The 23,451-nt window shown below is 37.3% G+C and overlaps 2 protein-coding genes across 2 annotated transcripts; one reads left to right on the top strand and one right to left on the bottom strand.

Moving 5' to 3' along the window:
• The first annotated feature begins 1,956 nt into the window (after positions 1-1,956).
• Positions 1,957-12,530, top strand: lonrf1 (LON peptidase N-terminal domain and ring finger 1). Its single transcript, XM_039664267.2, has 12 exons — positions 1,957-2,707; positions 3,973-4,088; positions 4,978-5,100; positions 6,345-6,545; positions 6,655-6,880; positions 7,250-7,358; positions 8,256-8,370; positions 8,854-8,975; positions 9,367-9,525; positions 9,616-9,778; positions 9,959-10,111; positions 11,018-12,530. The coding sequence occupies exons 1-12, from the start codon at positions 2,083-2,085 to the stop codon at positions 11,174-11,176; spliced, it is 2,271 nt and encodes a 756-aa protein (XP_039520201.1). The 5' UTR covers positions 1,957-2,082; the 3' UTR covers positions 11,177-12,530.
• A 352-nt stretch (positions 12,531-12,882) lies between these two features.
• Positions 12,883-19,802, bottom strand: cabp4 (calcium binding protein 4). The gene is made up of 7 exons (XM_039664082.2): positions 19,768-19,802; positions 19,495-19,690; positions 16,248-16,278; positions 15,340-15,483; positions 14,647-14,756; positions 14,335-14,482; positions 12,883-13,021 (listed from the first exon to the last, which is right to left on the bottom strand). The coding sequence occupies exons 1-7, from the start codon at positions 19,800-19,802 to the stop codon at positions 12,993-12,995; spliced, it is 693 nt and encodes a 230-aa protein (XP_039520016.2). The 3' UTR covers positions 12,883-12,992.
• Positions 19,803-23,451: the final 3,649 nt, after the last annotated feature.

Raw genomic sequence — 23,451 nt, 5'->3', positions numbered from 1 at the left:
GATTTTAAATTATTAAACAAAATACACTGACTGTGAAGATCTGTGAAAACGTGATGAACTACAGCTTTGGTCACTCTGATAGGAAACCTTAATTCTCACTATTCTCTCATGTACAAATCTTTCCACTCGACTCATATCTAATAATGCATCCTTCATTATGCATAGGCTACACATTCGTAAACGCTTCATATGCAGATGCACCTTTTCAATTCGCACAACATTTGTGCAATCCATGCACTACAAAATATTTTTCAGGAAAGCATAGCTCACATTTGATTTATTTCTGTCCTCTCTCTGGTATAGCCTGGTATTTTTTTGTGTGTGTTTTTGTATTTATTGCAATTTCAATTATGTTACTATTCCTATTTATGTTTATTGCACTGACGCCTCACAGTTTTCCCCAGAGATTAAAATAGCATTCGGAGAACTGAGTTTCTATATAAGCTACATCCATTAAATCGATGTTTTCAGGTGGTTAAAAGTAATTTAAAAGCAAAAAAGTCTAAATACAAAAATGATACATATATGCAATAAACAACAATTGCAAATATAGGCTACATGACTTTTTGAATCACAAGCTAGATTTTTTTTTATTTTATTAATTGAGTATAGCGAGAACTGAAGCATGCTTTATTTTATAAAGTGATGAGGAAAAAAATAATTTCCCCAGCATAAATGACGCCTATATATATAAGGCTACTCATTCTTCCAAATGGAAAATGCTTTCAGACTTATCTTGTGCAATATGGAATTACGTATGTGCGTCGGTGACCTATATTACATGACTGTCGACATTCCCCCAATATTATGAAGCTGCAGACTCGGAGCCTGCATCTACAGTCCCCCACCGAGAGTCCCGCATTCTCAGACCCCTCGTTTTTCGAACACAGCACCTCCTGCTGTTCAAAAGATCGAATAACACCCACACACAGAGTAGGCTACAGCGTACGATTATCCAAATGCAATATTGCGTTTGCAATATTACGGTCTCCAAATAAAAAGGAAGAAAAAAATATGTTTGCAAATGTTAGCTACCATGTTGCACTGCTCTGTTGAAGTGTCCCTTGAGATGTTTTTGAATTTTGGACAACTTTGTGGGTTTGAAATATATGGGGGCACAGAATGGGCAGTGAAAATAACTGCAGCATTTATGCCATTTCAACAAAAAGTCCAAGGTTAAAGGCTAACGTTAGCTATCTATATATTTTCGGGGGGAAGAGGGCGAAAAAAAACATACATTAACGGCTCAAATCTTGTTACAAACTATCTTTACAAATATTAAATGGACTATTCATATGTTGTATCGATGAGCTAAATTAGCTTTATTAAAAAATAAACCAAACGAGTAGGCTACTACGATTCGCTAAATAAAATTGAAGATAGCCTACTACTCACGCATGTTCTTCACATGTTTATCCGATACAATTTGATAGGAGGCGCTGTGTTCGAAAAACGAGGGGTCTGAGAATGCGGGACTCTGCAGGAGTCTGCAGCTTCATAACTACTCGACATTCCTGCAGTCTTAACACTGTTGAGTAACATCCAGACATTAACCTATATTCTAGACCCCCAGTCAACACACACACACAAAAAAAAACGCAGTTTACATTTGACAGGAAATTATTCATATACTTTTTCGTAACAATTAAATAGCCTCTGGTATCAGTGAAACAATAGAATCACAATTGATGTTATCACAAGGGGAAATCATGTACGTTTCTTTTTATTCACTAAGACACGCAGCATAAAAGTAAATAACACATGACAAGCTGATGATAACTGATGACACACTGACATTTTCTAATTAAAAGCCACACATTCTTTCATATGAGCCATTTCTCGCTTTAGACCCAAACGCACGTTACAAAACTCAGAGATTCGTGTTTTGTAATGCGCCTCAGCGGCCAATAGGCGAGCTCGCTGATGCTCACGTGATGATATTTTTTTACGTAACACTCGGACTAAACGACTGTGTTGAGGGGCGCGAGTCACTACGTTCTCTTGTAGGCTACTGTGAGCTGTAAGAATGCTTTGACATATTTTTTACTTATTATATTTGTCAAATTAGTGGCGTATCTGTGAATGTCACTCGTAAGCATGTCGTTACGAAGACTAGACCAAGAATATGCTTTGGAGGAAAGGGGAAGGTTTTTTATATCATCTGAAACAGAAGGCGACTGGGACGAGGATAGCCATGTTGATCACCGTCAACTTGTTTTATTCAAAGCCGATGCTTTAGCTTCGGAAAATCGTCTTAAAGAGGCTGTAGATATGTTTTCCATGGCTCTTCGATATGGCCCTGTCCGGCCAGACCAGCTGAGCAATTTAGTTGGATGCGTTCTGCGCAACTTCAAGAAGAAATCCGAAGAGTCGACTGCAAAAAGTGAGCCGAGCTCCACACCGGATTGTGAATTTGACTGTCCTGGTTGTCATAGTTTCTTAGCCGATCCAGTGACGGTGCCATGTGGACATACGTATTGCAGGAGATGTTTACAACATAGCACTTTCTCTAAATGTAAACTGTGCAGTGAAGACATTGGGAGGAGGCCCGGGGAACCCCGATTGAACGTGATCTTATGTGGACTTTTAGAGAAGTGTTTCCCAGAAGACGTCAAAAGAACTAAATGTATAGGAGAAGCTGAAAACCTATTGAAGAATAAACAGTACGACGATACAATTGCACTAACGAGTCAATTATTAGAAGCTGGTAAGTTCAAATCCTTCCTCGTTTCTAAAATATTTAACGTTACTAATGCCAGGGGCAATGCTATTAGATCATAACATCGTCACCACATCTTATATTATTTATTTAAAGGGTGCAGCAAGGTGAAAAGAGTTCAGCTGACCAACATTCGGATTGACATCCTTCATTTATGTATTAGCCCCGCCCACCACGATCATGTAACTGGCGAGTGGCTGTATTATAAAACGTATTGGCAATGCGCATGCGCACTCGGCACGCGTTGTGTAAGGCAGGTCGTGACAGTGTTTTGTAATCTGAAGCAAACAGAGTTTTATAACAACAACTAGATCACAATGTGCACAGACAGTGCTGGTGTTTATTTAACATGTATCATAATAGGGATATATATATATCATAATATAATAGTTTAATATACATAATAGTTTATCATAATATGGATAAATAGTCATATATATGTATTTTATTTTATCCTAATTTTTAAATAAGAACCAATGGAAACTTTCATACAATAAAGTATACAGTATATTGCATTTTAAGTCTCAGACTTCTTGTTCCATCTGACCACTACGGGTCAATCTGTGGTCATTTTAGTACTTTGGGTTTATTGCAGTGTGTTTACTATATTTACAGCAGCTGGTGTCACTCATGGGGTCACTAAAACTGGTGGCCCCTGATATATAAAACAGTCTTTGACTCCCTTATTGAATACATGTATATTTAGAGAAACAGTTTTATTCTCTTTACCCAAATCAGTGGATCTTAAGCATGACACTTTTATTATACGTTTTTTATTTGCATTGTTGAATCCTGAAAATCTACCACCATGTCATCTTTGTTTAGTGACAGACAGGAAATATCCGATAATGTAGATTACATAATGGGTACACAACCTTCCAGTTGTTCTGAACAAAAATTACGACACTTCTTCTTTGATTATCCTTTGCCACATCGTGTTAGGGATACACATCATGATAAAACTGTTGGTTCCAGATCTGTGACGTCACTGTACATGTTACAGAGACAGCGTAATCAAAGTGCGGCAGTCGCATCTCTTCTGTCACGTCCTCATTTGCCCTTGTGAAAAAAAAATGGCAGTGCTGCAGTGTCACTTCCTCTCTCCAGTTCTTCTTGTGGAATTTCAATGCTCTCCTTTTTATCTATGGAATCAGGAGTATTATGATTATTGTGAAAAATATTGTCTATTTGACTGTCTTAAAGCTTGGCTTTTGAGATTTGTCATGGTCTCCGATTCTTTCTCTTTCTCTCAGACTCTAGTAATGTGTGGGTGCAGGTGTGCCATGCCGAGGCTCAAAGAGGAATGAAGCAGTACCACAAGGCTTTGGAAAACTGGGAGTCCTGCCTGATTGCTGCCCCATCCCCAGAGGTACGTCTGTGGATTTTCCTAATGCGTACTGCCTGCAACTGCTACAGATTGCAAGTTTAATTCAAAGTACATCAGGATGCTTTTACAAATGTTATAGTAGTTGGATTGTTGCTTTAACATCGGGTGGCAAACTCAAGTTTACAATTTACCAAGTATCAATAAACAGCCATAATTCAAAGGATCAATGCGCATTTTATTTTGAGGCTTTTGTTTTAGAAAAAAATGTCAGTTGCAATAACGGCTTGAAGCTATAATGCTGTAATGTAACTCTATAACACATTAATTCATATATACACTTTTGCTTGAAAACAGTGACATTAAATGCAAAACTGACTTGTTTACAATACACATTTCACATTTCAACAGACTCATCTTGCTATATTACCCAGATAGAGAATGTTACCATATTTAATTGTCACAGAAAAGGACCATCCTTATTATTTAGCCCTGCTGTTGCTGCTTTTTTCTTGACCATAAAGGAGTTTGAATGTCTGATCAGCGATCATTGCCATTCATTTGAATTTCAGCACTGCCGCATATGACCTAAAGTTGTTAAATTAGCTCAATTTCTACTACAATTATTGTGGTGTTATTGTTATTGGAAACCCCTTTAAGGGGATGTAGTTGTGTTAAGCACAGGATTAAGGTATACAGGATGTTTGCCAGGCTGACAGGTGAGATAAGGAGATACAGACGGGTAGGGATAAGGCAGAGATGTGGGTCACTTGAATGTTTATTTATATTGAAGTGAGTCACAGAGTGTCTAGCTTTGTTATTAGCATTCATTCATAACATGACTAGACTCTTAGCCCCATTCTAGTCAGATTAACACAAACAGCGTCTGTACTCCTGGAAGCTAAACTCACTGTGATCTGTCCCTCTCTTGCAGGGATATTTCCGGAAAGCAAAACTTCTCCAAGAGATGGGTCATGTGGATGAATCCCTGCAAGTCTTCCTTCAGTGTTTGGCATTGGATGAAAACTTCCATCAGGCCAAACAAGAGGTGGAAATGGTGAGATGAATAAAAATTGGGCTTCAATATGTTACCAACCTGTATTTCAATATCGATACTAAATGAATATTTTTTTGCCAATAAATAAACACCCTCAAGTGACTGATTAAACAAATAAATAAAAGTATAACAGAGCAAACCCCAGTTGTATTATAAATAATAATTATATTAATATAATAATATAACATACTAATTATATAATTCTACAAATAATTATGTTGTGTGTATATATATTCTACCATTCTATGTTATTATATTTATATCATATTATATGTTTGGTGGTCTGATGGAAGTTACAGAATGGCTAACATTGCTTACAGCATCATTAAGCAGTCTCTATAACATGTTTTGCTACTTTGCTGTGGTTAAGGCCATCTATTATGGGAGCATGTTGGTTTATCAGCTTAACAGTGACTGCAATTTATTTAAAGCCATTTGTTGGCACATTAGATATGGTCTCTCATGATAGCTTTGATTCAGATCTATCCACTGGAAATGTTATGTTCAAGATACAGTTCTAGTTATTTGTGTCCTGACTCCACTTATTGTTACTGAGCTGAGTTTCATATCAGTGCGGGACCATAATTAAATTATGCAAGATAATTATTACCGGTGAAGCTATGTGACTTTTTGCCTAAGCAAACAGAAAGACAAGGAAAGTGCACTGTGAGTGTTGCATAATCTGTGTTTCAGAGTGTGTGTGTAGAAGAGCTTAAAACACATTCTCTTATGTCATTAAGTGCTTATCCTTTTGGCCTATATTAGGACTGAGAACAATTGTAAAGGGAAAATCATGATCTCTAAATGTCATTTACTAAGATTAGTGTCTTAAATAACAGTTCTGAATCAAACACTAGCTTGCAGCATCTTATTCTTGCGATACATTTTTTTAAACAGAACACAGCAAGATAAGTTGTGTATAGCACACACTACCGTTCAAAAGATTAGTGTTGGTAGGATTTCTAAAATGTTTTTGAAAGAAGTCTCATGTTGTTCAAGGTGGTATTTGTTTATTCAAAAATACAGTAAAAACTGTAATATTGTGAAATATTATTACAATTTAAAATAACTCTTTTGATATATTAAAACATTTAATTTTATGTAAAATCCAGTTTAATTCTGAATAAAAGTATTTATTTCTGAAAAAAAAAAAAATCTTACTGACTCCAAACTTTTGAATATATACTGCAGCTGCATTGTTTTCTAAACTTTTTTGATTTAAATTGATCTTTCTTCATCTTCAGATCTTGCATGACCTGTTGGCGCCAGCCAGTGATAATGTCAAGGTTGGATTGAGAGAGACAACCCACAGCTCTTCATTTCACTTGCGCAGTAAAACCCTGATGTCTGATGGCCAAAATCTAGACCAGCAGACCCAGTTGCAAGCCCAGCATCCGTCTGACTCTCAGGCAGCATCTGCCCATCTTCCCTCTAAAACCTCAGAGGTATACTGGTCACCATAGCGCCTTTGCACCATGAACTTTAGAACTAAATCTCTTTGACAGTGACATCAGCAGCTCTTAATATTTTATCACCTCATTTGCTTGTCTGCAGAAACCAGGTCGATCTGAAAGTCTGGAACGCTCCGGCCTGAGCAGAGCTCACTCCCTTCGTGCTCACGGGATAGGGGGAGGTGTAGAGGAGGGGCTTAAAAGAGTTAGCTCCGCCCCCCAGTTGGGTGACCCAGAAAAAGGCGCGCTGCTAAAGAGGAAGCTGTCTGTGTCTGAAGCGGGGTCTAGCGTGGCTTACAGCCATGGCAGTAAACACAAAAAGCATGTTGGTAAGTCAAGGACACGTAAAACTGCATTTTGAAATGTTCACAAATGTTGAAAAGCCATGCAAATACTGTACTGACTGTATATCTGATCATTTTTATGAAAGGAAAAAGCTAAATTGTAGCTGGCCAGGTGGTTTTCCAATGACCCCAGTAAATCCAAAACCAGCCAAATTATACAGGGCTTCCCTAGAATGATTAGTCAACTTAATTCAGGCAGCCCACTGATTAGTCGATCCTTTAAAAGATGTCTGTTTTCGAGACCTTATTTCCACTGGCACTGTGATCAGAATGCATTACTATCATCGCTTGAATATGTCTGAAATGTCACTTGAGTTTGTCCTAAAGCTCTGCTCTTCTACTTTTCTCCCTCAGTGACTGCCAGTGCAGCTACTCCTGTGGTTACTGAGGAAACTAAGTCCTATCAAACCCTGCCAAAAGACCTGCTGGACCCAAATGATTTTGAGTGCTCTCTCTGTATGAGGTGAGGGAAGAGTGTTTTTAGAGTCAAAAGTCCTATGAAAAGTCCTCTTAGTGTCCAAGCCCTATGAAAAAACTGAAAAGAATTAGCAGACTGTTTCTCAAAAAAAAAAAAAAAAAAAAAGAGCTGTGAGTTAAATGCACTATTAATGGCGTACATTTTTTTTTTTTCACGCCATTCACTTTTTGGCCTTGCAAACTTTGTAGTTTTTTTCCATAGACTGTATTTTAGCCACAGGACGCGGCATATGCGGCTTGCGCTGCACTATGAAACCCATTCAATAGCTTCTAGATAGACCAGAAACAAAACAACAGGCACGCCGCACACACTTGTTTGGGCTTGCGAGCCGGCCAAATAGTTGGTTAACGTTACTTTTTGAGTGGATGATGAACGCGATGGAAATGGAGATTCTCAATGGAAAGTTTACTTTTAAAAAGTTGCCAAATGCTTCCGTTGACAAGACCAAAGTGATGAAATTGTGTGAAATTGAACACTGTATATGCCAATGTTGTTTTCAATAAAAAACATTTGCATAAAGCAAGCCGATCCACGATCCATGTTGATAAGAGCATTAAAATGAGAAACAAATAATGGGACAAAAAGAAATCAAGAGACATTCAGAATAGATAAAAATGTGCGATTAATTGGGATTAATCGTGCGTCAGCTATGTCATTTATATGATTAATCGGACCTGAAATGAAGTGTAAACAGTGTCTTAGTATAGCTTCTGTTTCCCTGTGAAAACAAAAAAGCCTCAGATGAGATGTCAGACAGCAGGTTCATGTGCCAGTGAAAGTGTTTGCTTTCACATTGTGTAATTTTTGCACCCCACTAAAATTGAAAGTGTCAGTCACTGACTGTTTAATATAGCTCAACAACATCTCTTATCTCTTTTCTAGATTATTTTATCAACCCGTCACAACACCATGTGGTCACACATTCTGCAAAAACTGTCTGGAGCGCTGCCTAGACCACAATTCCCAGTGCCCTCTCTGCAAAGAAAGCCTGAAAGAGGTTCGTATCAACATCATAGACTGTGCATTTGGACGGCAAGCAACATTCAAGTCATTATAATAGCGTTCAGGGCTCAAAAATAAGAATTTTCTTTTTTTTAATAAATGAAATAAATTCAACTATAAAGGTAAATGAAATACTATTTTTTAAATACAATTTATATTTCTAATACAATTGTTTTAGATGTATTTATATTTTAGCAGCATAGTTTTATAAGTATGAAAAAAGTATTTACATTTTTCATAATTCATATTGTCATTTATTTATAATGTTAATTCTTAATTTTGCTTCCAAGACTCACATTGACACTAAGGCTATTTGGTCGTCCATATTGTTGTGCACATAGTATTTTTTATATTACATTTTTACATATTATACGCAGTTTCATATATTCAATTACATTTTAAAATATTTGGGTGTTAGTAATTGCTCCTCCTCATCTCTCTCTTGGTGTTCTCATCCTCTTTTTCGTTTTTCATACAGTATCTTGCCTTTAGAAAGTACACAATCACACAAGTGCTGGATGACATCATTAAGCAGTATCTATCCAAGGAACATTCAGAAAGACTAAAACTGCATGCAGAGGAAACTAAAGAGCTCTCAGAGTAAGTATGCACAATTGCTTCATTTGTGGATAATTTAATCAGATTCATCGTTTTGAGTCTTTATTAAAGCGTTACATAATGTGAAGATGCTTTTCCACGGATGCCAGACTTACCATTCAATTATGATGCATAATCTTTTTTTGTTTGAATCCATCAAGTTGTAATTACAAAGAGAAAAATGATTAAATGAGATGAAGTACCTTTCAATTGTTACGTTTTTAATTCAACAAAAGATATCACATTGTGATTTGTATTGTTACCTTGATATAAAATTACTGTTTGAGAAACATTTGTTTATTGAAAATTAAGTTTAACAAAGTCTTACACACACAGTCTTATATATCTAATCTTCAGATCACACTCAATCTCTTCTGTTATTTGTCTTTCCTAGTTTAACAAAGAATGTGCCCATCTTTGTTTGCACCATGGCCTACCCCACTGTGCCTTGCCCTCTTCATGTGTTTGAGCCACGATACCGTCTCATGATACGACGCTGCATGGAAACTGGGACACGTCAGTTCGGCATGTGCATCAGTGACCCCCAGAAAGGGTAAGCATGTGCTTATACGTGTTCTCATGGGGCTGTTAGCATTAAGTCTGTTGGATTACGTTGCTGATTTTTATATTTTGATATGTCAAGGTTTGTGGACTTTGGCTGCATGCTTCAAATCCGAAGCGTACATTTCCTCCCAGACGGGCGCTCTGTCGTGGATACAATCGGAGGAAAGAGGTTTTGCGTCCTCTCACGCGCTATGAAAGACGGATACTGTATTGCCAACATCAAGTATCTGGAGGATATGAAGGTATGCACTTCTGTGGATTTTTAGATTACTGTAATGTAAGATTACTGAAATGCAAGATATAAGACTTGTTTTATTTGGAAACATTATTTTCTTATCAGTTAGTCACAAGTTAAACTAAGCTTTAATTAAAGATGCAATGTTAAATAAAGCTTGAGAATTTATCAGTTTTGTGTGTTTTAGGTAAAGGATGAGGAAGAATTGAAAAAGCTACAAGTGTTACATGATCAGGTGTACGACCAGGCCCGTAAATGGTTCCAGAACCTGGAGACACGCTTTCGGAACCAGATCCTGCAGCATTTTGGGCCAATGCCTGAGAGAGAGGCTGACATCCAGGTATTTCCCGCTTGCTTAATCCCTCCTACTGAAAGAAACCCCACCCCCCTTCTTAGCCCTACAGCAGGCTAGGCGGGAGGAAGTAGGTCAAAGTGTATTCAGGGTTTGGATTGCATAAGTGCGTTTACATCATAAATGTGTCAGAAAGAACGGAAGTGAATTTGGCAGCTTTTGCAAACACAATCGTTGTTTTTCAGTAGAGGAATGGCATGCTTTGAATGATAATAATGGCGGGAGGTTGCTGTTGTGTAAGCTTCATGAATGTAGCCGGTCCTTATATGGCCTTTTATGAGCATTTAGTTTAGTTGGTCTTTCTCTTTTACAAAAGAAAGCATTATATTTACGGGGCAAATTTTCCTTGATCTTTAATTAAAATTTAATTAAAAAAAGTTATGTACTATTTTCTATGTACTGCAATTTTTGATCTACAAATCATACTGACCTCAGGAAGCATTATAAAATAATAAAAAATTGCAGTTCATGACCCATTTAGAACTAAAACAAGCTACTAAAAATATTTTTTGTCAAATAAAATGTGATAAAATTAAATACAATATAAATATTACATGAGAAACTTAACACAATGGACATTAGAAATCCTAGTTTAGAAAAGGAGTACTAAAAATAAAAAATAAAACGAAATAGAAATATTGCTAAAAACAAAATATGAATAACTAAATTAATAGTATACATAATCTGGAATGAAAAATAGAGGAAATTGGCATGTACAACTAGAAATGCAATAACGGGTGATACATTTCCATTATCAACAGATGAAGATAAATGTAAATCGGCAAATAACCGACATGGTTGGGATGTTGTACATCCTTAGGACATGACCCCCTTATTGTACTTAAATCAGCAGGCTGATTTTAAGACGCTAAACACACTTTCTTCCTATTCCAGGCCACACCTAATGGTCCAGCGTGCTGTTGGTGGCTTCTAGCTGTTCTTCCTGTTGATCCACGCTACCAGCTGTCTGTCCTCTCCATGACAACACTAAAAGAACGACTAGTCAAGATCCAACACATTCTCACCTACCTGCAGAACCTTCCCAGGGACTAGAGCTTCCACACAAACACACACAGAACTCCCTGTCACTCTGCTGGCCAACATGCAAACACTCAATGGTGCTGACTGACGAAGAACTAATGAGATTCCAAGGAGAGTCAACTGAAAACTCAGCACGGATTTACATGTGTGCTTAGATGTAATTCATGCAGAGAATTGCAAGAACAAAGTGTTTATTGTAGTTTCATACCGATCTGTTAATCACCATCGGTTTTCTTTGTGTTCAAGATGAGTGTTAGACGACATCCCTTCCTGTAGTATTTATTGTTCAGCAGCCTGTCTGATCTTGTTTAGGAGAAACAATCTACATAAAATTCTGTTCCTGTCAGGTGCCCCTAGCCTCCATACAGTGCTTTCGGGGCAGAAATGTTGCTGGAGAGCATTCCAACATTTTCAACATGATCATGCTTTGTGTGTGTGTGTTGAAGTGGACAGGGCGCATCTACAAAAAAGGTGGACACCAAGATAGAAGGCAACTTTAAATATCTTTTCTTCACTTAAATCTCTGGAGAAACCATCGCTTCTGAGCTTTCTTTCTTGACCTGTTAAGCACGCACAAGAGGCTGTTGTCGCACAACAACAGAGTTGACAACTCTGAAGATGCACTTGTATTTATTTGTTACTTTTGCAGTACTGGGCGTTAATGAAGCTTGCACAGTTCCTTCCTGTCTCAAACTTTCAGTTCAGAGATGGGCACGATACTGTTAAGCGTAGGTTTATTTCATACTGAGGAAATAGTTAGGACTTCCAAATGTCTCAATAGTTTAGTTTCAGATGGATCATTCATTTTTGCTGTAGGTTTGCTTTCAAAACAGAAAAAAACAGCATGCCACCATATTGCAAGTCAAGTGTCTCTTTTTGGGTACAAGCAAGGTAATTTTTGAGAATGAGGTTTAGATATTTATACACAAACAAATGGCAAAGGGAAACTTGCAATATTTTGATAGGTAAAAACAAACTATACTTTAGCTGCAACCAGCACCATACTGAAAGGAGATCCAGCAAGCATTCTGCATATTGTGAGTGATGAATGCTAACCCACTAGCTCATACCTGTGTGGTGCTTGTTGTGTGCAGACTAAACAAACTTTTGCCTTATAATACCTTGTTGCATTCTGCTACTATGGTATAATGCGTCCGCTTTGGTTTTTGCACTCCTGTTGCCGGAGAATTAATTCTGTTGTTTAATTTACTTCATTTCGCCTCTCAGTCCTTTAAGTGTGTAAAATATGTCAAATAATGGCTGTTATATGTAAATCATTTTGTTTTAAAAAAGTAATTTTTTTACAGCTATGCTCAAATATTTAAGTTGTCAATTTTCAAATAAAATGCACATCTTTTTCATTGTATCTTTGTTAGTTTTATTTACATCCATCCATCTATTTTACAAACTGCTTTTCATAGAGTCATGGGATGTTGGAGCCTATGTAGGTCTGCAAGGATTATTATTATCCATCCATTTTCCAGGGATACTAAAGCCTAGTTAATTTTATTAATATTATTATAATTCTTATCAGATAATAAGGATTATTATTATCGTTCCCTATGTCCTCCACTAGGTTGCAGCAACGTCACTGGTTGTGCAACAACAGCTGTTTCATAACTCCCAGATGTGTTGTCCCGTACACTACTTACTATTTAGATAATCCACCATCCTCCATCGAGCAAACTAGAACATTTTGACACAGTTTCGGACCTTTATTGAATACAAATACTCTGTACAGTTCTACAGAAATATCAGCAGTTCATGCACACCATATTTTGACAGGTTTGATGATTTCATGATTGAGCTCACGTGGAAATCCATTCAGCTATCGGAGAGACAGCATCATGACAAACTCTGAAAGAAAACCGAGACAAAACTTTCAGTTAATATAAATTATTGGTTCTAGTTTACTACGAGGCACACTTCAAGAAGCCCTTTCCCTGAAATGTCACCTGAGGGGTTCCGTACTAATCAACGGAATTCGTGTGAAAATGAAGCGAGCCTTTTTCAAACATTCATCGGATTATTGAAAGCGCACTCGAACTCTTCTTTGCTCTTTTATCATTATTTATAGTTACTTTATTCATTGAGATTAAACATGGAGATGGCGGGAATAGGGCTTGGGCGCCACGTTGCGGCCATGTTGACAGCTTGTAGCCTACTGGTCACTGGCTTCCCCATTTATTATCCCGGTAAATTCCACAACCTTGGCTTTTAGGGATTTTAACATCTTTTTTATTTACTTTATCCCAACTCTGCTGCTTCTCCTCGTTCGATTTGCTGTACGTTTACATGCGCGAAGCTGCCAACAATGGCCACCACATCTCCTGAGGTAACTAGGCTAACGTTAATTGATTGACAAGTGGAGATGAACAAATTATTTCGTTTATAACTTCACTTTATTTCAAAAGAAGTAAATATAAAGTTCACGACTTCACCCTTACATATAATTTGATAAAGAACAAGTAAGTTATATCTGGCATATCTGGCGTGCTGTCCGAGTGGAAGGGCTCCAAACTCGGAATTGGTTCCGAGTCAGAAGGTCCGAAGACAGTCCGAACGCATAAATTAATGGAGGGATGCTGGAAGACTGTCGTGGCGGGATAGAGGTAGGTTGGTTGTACCTCCAGCCGATTTTTTTTTTAAATAAACATCATCTCTCGAGACTAGTTGCGTCTGATGCTCCATAGTTGGGGCAAACAGTAAAAAAATTCTAGACCTTTTTCAGAGCAGCGCCATGACAGGAAAGCGAGGCTGTGACTGATAGACATGTTTCTGTGTATGATGTATGAAGCTCCTAGATAATTTCCCTCAGCTCATGTTGTCTGGAGATTTAATTTTGGAAAAATATTTTTGCAGTGGCAAAACAATCCAAAAGCATAGAAAAGCAGATCCACAGCAAGAACAACTTTTATTTTATAGGAAAAGAGGGCTGCTGATGTTTCATATACTGACCACTAGATGGCGCTCTAGAGTTGTTTTTGAGTGAATTGCGTTGGTTATTACTTTTAAATTACCCTAGTGACTCAATGCTTGTTCACTGCTTTAGTGAATGTCTTGAGCTTTGATCTACACTGCTCAACAGTCCAGAGAAAGTCTTCTCACCTATAAACTCATGCATCAGTTCCCAAAATAGTACATATTCAAAAGTATTCTGCCTTCCTTACCATCAAAGTCCACGTTCCCATCTCCGTTGAGGTCTATGTCTGTCAGAATTTCTTCCAGTTCTCCTTTCTTCAGTTTCTCACCGAGCAAAGTCTTTGTGGACTCTTTCAGCTCCTCAAAGGTGATCCGTCCATCACCGTCACAGTCAAACTAAGAGAGATATTCAGTTTCACGAAGATATCATTTTATTTATAGGTTAGGAAAAGCAATGCAATATATCACAATTTGATGTTTGTGGGGTTTTGCTCGCTATTTAATGTAGCTACACTTCAAAGTGAGCTTCATTTGAAGGCAACTTTAGAGTGTGTACTCACCTGTTTGAATGCACAGTGCATCTCCCTTAGACCGACCATATGAGCAGTCTCAGCCAGCATCCTGGGCCCCATTAATTCACAGAAATCATCAAAGTCCACATGACCACCCCCTACAAACACACACATAGCACATTAACACGCTTATCTTTGCATTTAAACTGGCATACAGTACCGTTCAAAAGTTTAGAGTTGGTAAGATGTTTTAATGTTTTTGAAAGAAGTCTCACCAAGGCTGCATTTAATCAATCAAAAATACAGTGAAAACAGTAATGTGACATAAAAAGATATATATATTATTCCTGTGATGGCCAAGCTGAATTTTCAGCATCATTACGCCAGTCTTCAGTGTCACATGATCCTTCCGTAATCATTTTTATATGCTGATTTGAAGAGTTTGATTTTGAAATCATTTCTTATTATAATAATATTGTAGACAGTTGTGCGGCTCAGTATTATTGTGGAAGCCGTGATACTTCTTTGACAAATAAAAAGTTTATTTTAAATAGACAATAACTTTATAAATGTCTTTACTGTCACTTTTGAATAATTTAATGTGTCCTTGGTACGTAAAAGTATTTCTTTCAACACAAACGAGCAAAACAAAAAACTGCAGTGACCTCAAACTTTTGAACGAGTAGACCTTAGGTAGTCACAAATGCCATAATCTGAAACTGGTTTCAGGAATTCACTCACATTTCATTTTTATCTGCTGAATGATCTCAATCAGTTCCATCTCTGTTGGCATGTATCCCATGGTTCTCATGCAGTCTGCAACATCTTTGTAGTGCAAATACCCATCCTGGTCATAGTCAAACTCTTTAAATGCTACATGGAGCTCTAAAGGGTAGAGAAATGTAATCACATTTAATCACATCGCCAACTTTTCTTCAACTTACTGGATATAGTATTCTGCAATTTGTAATGGGCTACATTTTAGGAGTGAGTGTTTACAAATCCTCTGTTTTATTGCAAGAAATATTAAATGTGTTCTCTAGTAATAAAACGTATCCTAGTATAAGAGATAGCTATAGTTTAAAACACATTGATCTGTTTCCCCTCTTAAAATGGTGCTTTTGGCCTGTCCCATATTAGCGGTCTTAATTATTATGTCCCATATTGGCATTACATAAAACATTATGTCACAAATGTCAAATTTGACAGTGTCATTTCAACTTAATATAATAATATAGTTAGATCAACCTGAAAACATAACATCAAGAACATCCAGGTAAACAAAAAAAAAACACCTTAAACTAGGGGTGGACAATTAGTTTAGTTATTATTATTTATATGTATAATTGAACTTTACATCAGTATAGGCTACATACTGTACCTGTTGTATATTCTATGCGACTGTGCAGCTTAAGCGTAAGGCTGACTCACTGCTCTGGTATTATTAATGCAGCTTACTTCTCTATCCTCTGTATGCCATTCACCATTCATGACAATACCAATTCATTTTTAATCAAATTTATTTGTGTCAGATGTTATTGAATTTTGTCAGTTGTTTATCTTATGCTGAGTGTGTGCAGCATTTGTATTGTGTTTGTCTATGTGCTGTGCAATGGCTCGGATATTAAATATGCATGTTTTGTACGTACCGTCTAGTTCCTCTGGCAGTAAATCTCTGTCCTGGTGAAAGTAAATGTGTGTGAGAGAGAGAGAGAGAGAGAGAGAGAGAGAGAGAGAGAGGTAGAGGGGCAGAGAGAAAGCAAAATGACCAAAAAAATGGTGACACAAAAAACAGCTAAATATGGAGAGAGAGAGAGAGAGAGAGAGAGAGAGAGAGAGAGAGAGAGAGAGAGAGAGAGGTAGACTAGAGGGGCAGAGAGAAAGCAAAATGACCAAAAAAATGGTGACACAAAAAACAGCTAAATATGGAATTATTAAAGCATGAGAGCTGAAAATCCTTAGAGACATCGCCCAATTTTAATCACTAATAACTGAGGTTTATGGTAGCATGCTTATCAAAGCTGCTCAGTGGCACAGTGACGCATGGATTGTGTGTGTGTGTTGTTTGGGGGGGGGGGGGGGGGGGGGGTATTGGGATATAATTGGATTAAACCATAACATGTCCTACCATGCCTCACATCAATGCTAATACAAACAAGAATGGGGAGAGATGTGGGAAAAAATGAACCATTTTGCAAAAACAAACTGCGCAAATGGTTAAGGGGCAATGTGTGTGGGGGGGGGGGGGGAGAAACGGTTTATAAATTATTGCTTACTGTTATTATTATAATAATTTATGGACATATGCATGCTTTAATTTGATTAAATCTTACATCTTAAAGTTTTTGAGCACTTGAGCTATACTGAGATGTGAGTGTTTATGTTTCAGAGGCTGCTTTGTTGAGCTTGATTTATTGTATCATTGCAATTGTTTTGTCTCGATGTTTTGTCTTTTTTTTTTTCCCTAAAGCATGTTTCTAAAAGCTACTTAAATGTCCTAATTTAACTAAGACCTAATTCTGGCTTGATCCAAGCCCTGTTTGTGAAACCAGGCCTATTTTACTCTATAGTCGTATTGGAACTGGTGACTTGTAACTTGTAATGAAGTCATTAAGTCGCAGTAAAGAATAATATATGTTTTTTTTGGGTATTTTTTACACCTCAGATCTGCAGCTCGTGCTGTTTATAGAGCAAAGCCGAAGCTTTCAGTTTATAATTGTAGCGTCCATTGTCCATCTGAACTAAATTGTTTTTATTTCTTTAAAAAAACAACAACAACAACAGTGGAGGCGGTGCCACTGTGGCCAAGTGATGTAATCATGTACAGCTGAACAGCATGTACTGTAACAACGGTAACTGACTACTACAGCAAGCCTAATGAGTAGATGTACAACTTTTATAAGGCCTAATTGATTTGTAAGGCTTTGCTAACTGAGAAATAGTTGCATTTTTGGTGCCCAAGGGCATTTCCGATTTTCAAATGTTTCATTCACTGCATTTATTAGACTTTAGGACCAAATTCCATAAAACACAAATTTATTATTAAAAATAATGCATTACTCAGTCAGAGGTCTCTGGAAGAGGGAGCAGTTATGCAACTTGTGAGTTGCCTCAGGCTATGTACCCATAGATATATGCTAATAGGGTCCCTTGTCTATTTGTTTTTATTTCATTCATCCCTCCAATCTGCCAAGAAGAAGCCATGGAGCTTTAGGCTGTGTGCATACATTGGTATGTTTTCCAATTTGTGTCGGAGCACCTTTGTCTTGTTTGTCTCTTAGACTCTGTCCATTTTCTCTCTCTGTTACTGTTCTTCAGTCGCTCTGTTTTCTGGCTGTTTCTTGCTCGCTGGCTCTCTGATCTCCAGACATAGTCTTGAAAATATAATCAAGTGTCTCTGAGTTTAAATGACTATGATTCATGAATCGTGACAGATTCATAGCATCGGTTTTAACAGCAGGAGCAAGATGCTTGCTTAGGTCTGGGCTTCGGTGTACCAAAATAACTTGACTTGGCACTTGTTATTGACCTGATTGAGGAGGAAGGTGGTGAGTTGACAGGCGGCAATATTTTCTCAGAAGATATAACACAGATTATGAACCTGACCTTGTGCTAAATAAAGACGCATTGATAATCTATGGGTCAAACAAACTGGCTAACTTTAGACACCTATAAAAGATTCACCTGTCTAAATTAAACCATCTAGAATCTAGACTAGTTTGCTGGTCTTATTTGGCCACTCAGGGTAGTTTTAGAGTGCTTTGTGTGCTTTTCAACTGGTCAGACTTGCTTAACCACCCAGCAAACACAGAACGTTCCTCTAACGTTCCCCAATGGTCCCATGAGGTTATTTTTTTGGGAACCAAACAAGAACGTTATAGAAACGTTCCATGTAGGTTATTTTTAGGTTCCATTTTTATAACGTAAGTAGAACATTCCAGGAATGTTCCCCTAACCATAAGGGAAATTTCTAGGAACATTCTGGGAACCAAAAACGAATGCTCCCGGAACGTTCCCAGAACCTAAATTTGTTTGCTGGGCAGCTTAAAGTTATGTTTAACGTCCACCACCTTCCATGAACTTTGTTAGTTAAGTTTGTTCACTTGTCTTAAATGCACATTATTTTATTTCACTGAGGTACCTTTGAGTAGCATGTACTGTAAATACCACAGCCCCTTTCACACAGCACGTTGATCCTGGAAAATTTCTGGGAAATTACCAGAACGCCTTCTGTGTGAACGTAAGCACGACCCGGGATTGATACGGGCATCGATGCCGGGTTAGGGAGGGACCTAGTAACATTGCCGGAATCAGTCCCGGAACGCACGCTGTGTGAACAAAAGCCAGGGCCAATGCCGTAAGGGGTGTGTCATAGTGGTGACGCTTGTGCCATCGCGCGACTCTGTTGCTCTTAGAAGAAAGTTTGTGTTCGTCATCAACAAAGAAAGGACGAACAAATGTCTGCAAACTGGAACGAAGCAGAGACCAGGAGCTCCTCACGATCCGCGCTGAAGCTGAGATCGTTCACCAGCTTTGTGGAACGGTATGCGCGTGTACATGTTTTCGACACGTACGTTACACGTCTCATCCTAACGTCATGTGTCTTTCCGGGATCTTTCCGGGTTGTGTGTGAACGCACTCACAGATCTCGCCAAATCACTGGCAGTGTTAATGAACCGAAATCAAACAATCCCTGGACAAATGCAGGGTCACATTATCATTGTATTTTCCTGAATCTCTGTGTGAAAGGGGCTCATTTTACATCAAAATGGTAGTCATTAAAAATAAATACCATGATATATAAAACTAGCGTTAGGTAAATTTTTTGTTATCCTAAACATTTAAGACATTTACTAGACAAAACTAGTAAGGATAAATCTAAAGATGTAGATTTACCTGTCCAAAGAGAGAATTAAGGTACTGTGTATATGCCGCAGCAATAGCTGAATTCTGGCTCATAGATCTACTGCTGCGGCGTTCTTGGCTGTCAGATGAGTCCCCGTGACCTGAGTTTTTTGAGTCTTTGGAGGAGTTACGAAGAGCAGAGCGTGGAGGATGAGAATCTGATGAGGATGAACGACCAGAGGAGCTGCTAAAAGTAGAGAAGTTAAGTAGTGACCACACCACACATCACCTCAACCAATGAAATTATTTAGAGCCATCTCATACCTTTCTTTTGAAGAGGTTTTACTCCTCTGAGACATGCTAGTAGATAAAAATGAGAGGGAAGATATTCAGAAGTTCATATACCATTGTTCTTTCCCTAGTGATTTGCAAATTCGTCCACTTTGAAATTGTAGTTGTAACAATTATTGCAACCATTCCCAATTCATTGACATTAACATGTATAGAACATAGTAGCAGCTTTCCTGCCAAGTTACTGCTGTACCCGAGAGTTCAGTGGTTGTGCAGAGACCTGATTCCTGTTGAAATGCCCGTTGGGTTGCAGGCATTATAATAGTTAGAAAGGTCATAGACTTGATTACAGTGACCATTCCAAATGGCAACAGTTTGATGCTATTGTTTTCCCTTTGTAGATTGGCTTCTTTTTGAAGAGAAGGACACACGGCATAATCAAACGCATGCTAGCGGCAGATCCAAAAGGACGGACTATTCCTCCGAGCGTTGAATTGGATTACAATGGAGGCCGACAGCCGCACTAGACAGCCTATAAATTACAATCAACAGTTTAATATGCCCAAGCAAAGCAGCAAACCTCTGTCTGTTCTCTGCCCATCAAACAAGTCATTATACCGAAATTGTCAATGGCTCCTTACAGGCAACAAGGATAAATTCAAAATGAGCAAATTGTTCACACAAAAACATTTATTTCTTAATGCCCTGGCGTTTTGATTCAGTAAAAATCAGTTGTCCTCCATTTAACGTTTGGAAATGTGCAAATTGAAAGGAAAATGCCAAAATAAAATCTCTTTAATGTTGTTTCTCTTAGACCATAATGATCTTACTAGAAGAGCAAAGTGTGACTGATCAGATTTTTATCCAGAAAAAGATGTCTCAAATTAGTCTAAGACCAAATTATGCTAGACAGTGTTATCTACTTATATAGAGTGGAATAGTCGTGTTCCAGAAATCCCTTTCTTTTTTTTATTGGGAAATTGTATTTTATAGATAACTTAAGGCAATATACCACAGGTGAATAAGGTAAAAAATAACTAGATATCATCATACTTCTCTATTTAATTGATTACATTAAAGGGGATATTACACGCGCAGTTTCTGGCAATCTCGTTAATCTTGTGTTCCATATATCCGAAGAGTCTTTAGTTTTATTAGATTTATAAAAAACAGATACACTGTACCTAGTCTTTCTGAAAACAGGGAGCTCTTGGAGGCGTGCCGTGCAGCGCTGCCGACGGCTTCCGTAACCTCAACTTGCATGTCTATGGGTACGCTCTGCTGTCGCTCTGGTTGATGTTTGTGCGCGTTCTTCCTGGAGAAGTGCCCCCTTTATCACATCATACAGGGCCAATACTTGGGGGAAAAAAACTTTCCTAAATGTATACAAATCCGGAAGGAGGGTATTTGGCACAAAAAAAATTTCCGTCATACGTCAAACATTTTTTTTTTATTACATGTTTTAGTGATATTTAAAATATGCACTAATTTGCATACATTTTCATTTCATAACATCTAACCGTAACAGAAATCTGAACACTGGATAAAGCCAGGTTAATTTTTTTTTTTTAGGAATAAAATGTAGGTGAATTTCATATGAACAAACCCCTCTGTAAAAAACCTTCTGAATATGGATAGAATTAAACTGTAAAGTTTTTTGCTTTTAAGTGCTGCTGAAGTTGAGATTTCAGAAAAAATCATTTTGAGAAAATGGCCTTTAAAGAAATTGGCCTTTAATGGAAATCTACATGCTGCACAAATGGATAAAGTGCAGTAAAAGCACCAATTAAAAGTCTGCGTTGGATGTTTTCTTGAAACAACACTTCATGGAAAGCTAAATAGGCCAAAATCTCAAAATTGACAGATGCATGAAAAACTTTTTAAACCTAAGATAAAACTACTGTGAGCTTAAATGGTTTTGTTAAAGCCATCTTTTTTAATATTGATGTTCAACATCAGAATTTCTGGTTGAAAAACAACCTTTGATTCTACAAAGAAATCTCCTCTAAGCAAATCATGTCAAAAGAAGTATAGTACCCACCATGAAATCACCTCTTTAAATAGATATTTAATTTTTTATTTCTCCAGTCTTGTACTTTTGCCTTTTTGTCAGATTTTCTTTCAAATTAAAGTTTGTAATGTTGTAATTTACCTGTCAGCTCGTTGGCTGGCTTTGTGGCTTATAACTCTAACAAAGACTTATGGGAAAATTAAATATATATATATATATATATATATATATATATATATATATATATATAAATATAAATACTTCAGGAACTAAAGCCAAAGAAAAGGTGGGCAGCCCTGTTGCATTCTATGTCGCTGTTGTCCATCGTGCGGATGTATGTCAGTCCTAACATCCACATAACCGAAATAGGTGCTGCTTTGTATACATATCATGTCCACATATTTATTTATTTACTTGCTTATTATATCTCTTATATTAGATAACTGAGTCAAAAGAAAGGCTTTGATAAATCAATGTTGGCTCAATAAATTACATCTGAGGAAACTAGTTAAATAAAAGTTTACTTTAGGAGATGTTTAATTAGTTTTTAGTCTTCACAGCCCAGTAACAGCAAACAGATTATTAATATTTGAATAGATGAGATGAACTAAAAGACGTGAGATCCTCCTGCTCTTGGTAATTTGGTTAATCTATTTCAGTGCATTAGTGACACTCACCAATTGGAAAAACCTGCCTGGCTAATCTACAAGAGTTATTAAACTAAGTGACCAATTGCTGTCAATCAGCACGTTGACACGAGCAATTTCAGCTCCTAATTCTTTTAATTGGAATAATTTAACAGAGGAGTGGTGGGATAATTATGGAACTGATCGAATCGTCCAAGAGAGCCAAAACGGCGCTGGGGCAAATTACGCAAAGATACCGATCCTTTTTGATGCGAGTTGTGATACACCGAAAGTAATTATTTCTAAAATTACATATGAGATGATTGGTTTGCTGGAATGCTGCAAACTGTGACATCCTTGCACCTTGTTTTTTTTTTTTTTTTTTTTTTTTTGTAAAGTTCATGAAGTGATTTTTTTTTTTTTTTTTTTTTTTTTGCTTTGTTTTTATGGCAGTCACCTTTCAGAGCTGGCCTTCTAAAAATGACTGTATCTGACAGATGCAGATTAGATCAAACATGGACCTTCAGAGATAGAAATCTTTCGCACCCTGAAAGACTCAATCACATTGAGATATCTGTTCTAGCCAAGGACATCAGATACAGGCTTTCAAATGGCTTTGTCTTACTGTTTGACAGGTGAATGCTGTATGTTAGAACTTTGATAAACTTTTGTTACTTTTATAATGTCAAATAATATAAATCTATATTGATTTAAAGCAACCCATTGCAAGGAAATCGCCCCAAGAAGTTAAAATAGATGGGAAGAAACCTCTTTCTTCCATTTTCAGAAGGTTTAAGGATGCTGGATTACTTCCGCCGATCGTAGAGTCCTATGCTATACTGAGAACTTATATATTTTTTTATACTCTATGGCTATATACTAAAGAAACGTTTGTCACAAATGCAGACAAAACAGACACCGCTCATTTTGTTTATGCTTCTTTGTTTATTATATTAAATAAACATAACTATAAAATTACATCTAGGCTAAACGTATTAAAGTGTTGTTTCAAAGACGGGAGGAAAGTACATTTTGAAGATTCTGCCATAATCCCATTTCCTCTGCTTTCCTCTACTTTAA

The sequence above is a fragment of the Pimephales promelas genome, chromosome 14 (assembly GCF_988280905.1).
Source record: "Pimephales promelas chromosome 14, fPimPro1.hap1.1, whole genome shotgun sequence".
Lineage (NCBI taxonomy): Eukaryota > Metazoa > Chordata > Actinopteri > Cypriniformes > Leuciscidae > Pimephales > Pimephales promelas.
Note: the sequence above shows the minus strand (reverse complement) of the source record. Positions and strands in the feature narration are given on the sequence as shown.